At 34.4% G+C, this 619-nt stretch overlaps 1 protein-coding gene across 1 annotated transcript in view; it reads left to right on the top strand.

Moving 5' to 3' along the window:
- Positions 1 to 619, top strand: part of EMH_0047700 (uncharacterized protein) — a gene marked incomplete at both ends in the record, with an annotated part of 5,450 nt that overhangs the window by 3,634 nt on the left and 1,197 nt on the right. Inside the window, one exon of the mRNA XM_013496313.1 lies at positions 440 to 548. Within this exon, the coding sequence (XP_013351767.1) occupies positions 440 to 548 (109 nt within the window). The remainder of the gene's footprint in view (positions 1 to 439; positions 549 to 619) is intronic.

Genomic DNA, 619 nt, shown 5'->3' with positions numbered 1-619 from the left:
ATATATATATATATATATATATATATATATATATATATATATATATATGTGTGTGTGTGTGTATATGTATTACATTATATTACAGATAATGTATATTGCAATATACTGTAGTATGATACAGTGTAATACAGAAAAACATAAGAGAGTATAATACAATATATGTTTATATATTATGCTGTATAGGGGTTGCATGCCGCCAAGAGGCTCTGTTTCATACATAACGCATCATACGCTCTATTAAATTATATTTGTTGTATATGTTGTACTACACATAAAATATGAATTCCAGTGGTGATGTATGTGAAATATTCTTCTATTCAGCTGACTAGCTAGCTAGCCAGCTAGCTAGCTAGCTAGCTAGCTGACTAGCAATCCAGTGAAAGAATAGTAGTGTTATGAAGTATATATATATATATTTTTTTCTGCTTTCTCGCTGCAGACTTCACCGAATTTCGATGACGCTGACCCGCTGGCACCGCCGGGGGCTGAAGCTTATTTGTCTAAGACGAAGAAAGACTGTTCTATGTGCCTCCGCTCATCAGAAAGCGGTGCGTTGGGCTTGTTCAATACCTCTTGAAAATACATGTTTTTCGGGTGTATGTGTGCATATGTTGTAGTA

Source organism: Eimeria mitis, genomic scaffold (assembly GCF_000499745.2).
Source record: "Eimeria mitis Houghton genomic scaffold, Emh_scaff2038, whole genome shotgun sequence".
Taxonomy (NCBI): Eukaryota; Apicomplexa; class Conoidasida; order Eucoccidiorida; family Eimeriidae; genus Eimeria; species Eimeria mitis.
Note: the sequence above shows the minus strand (reverse complement) of the source record. Positions and strands in the feature narration are given on the sequence as shown.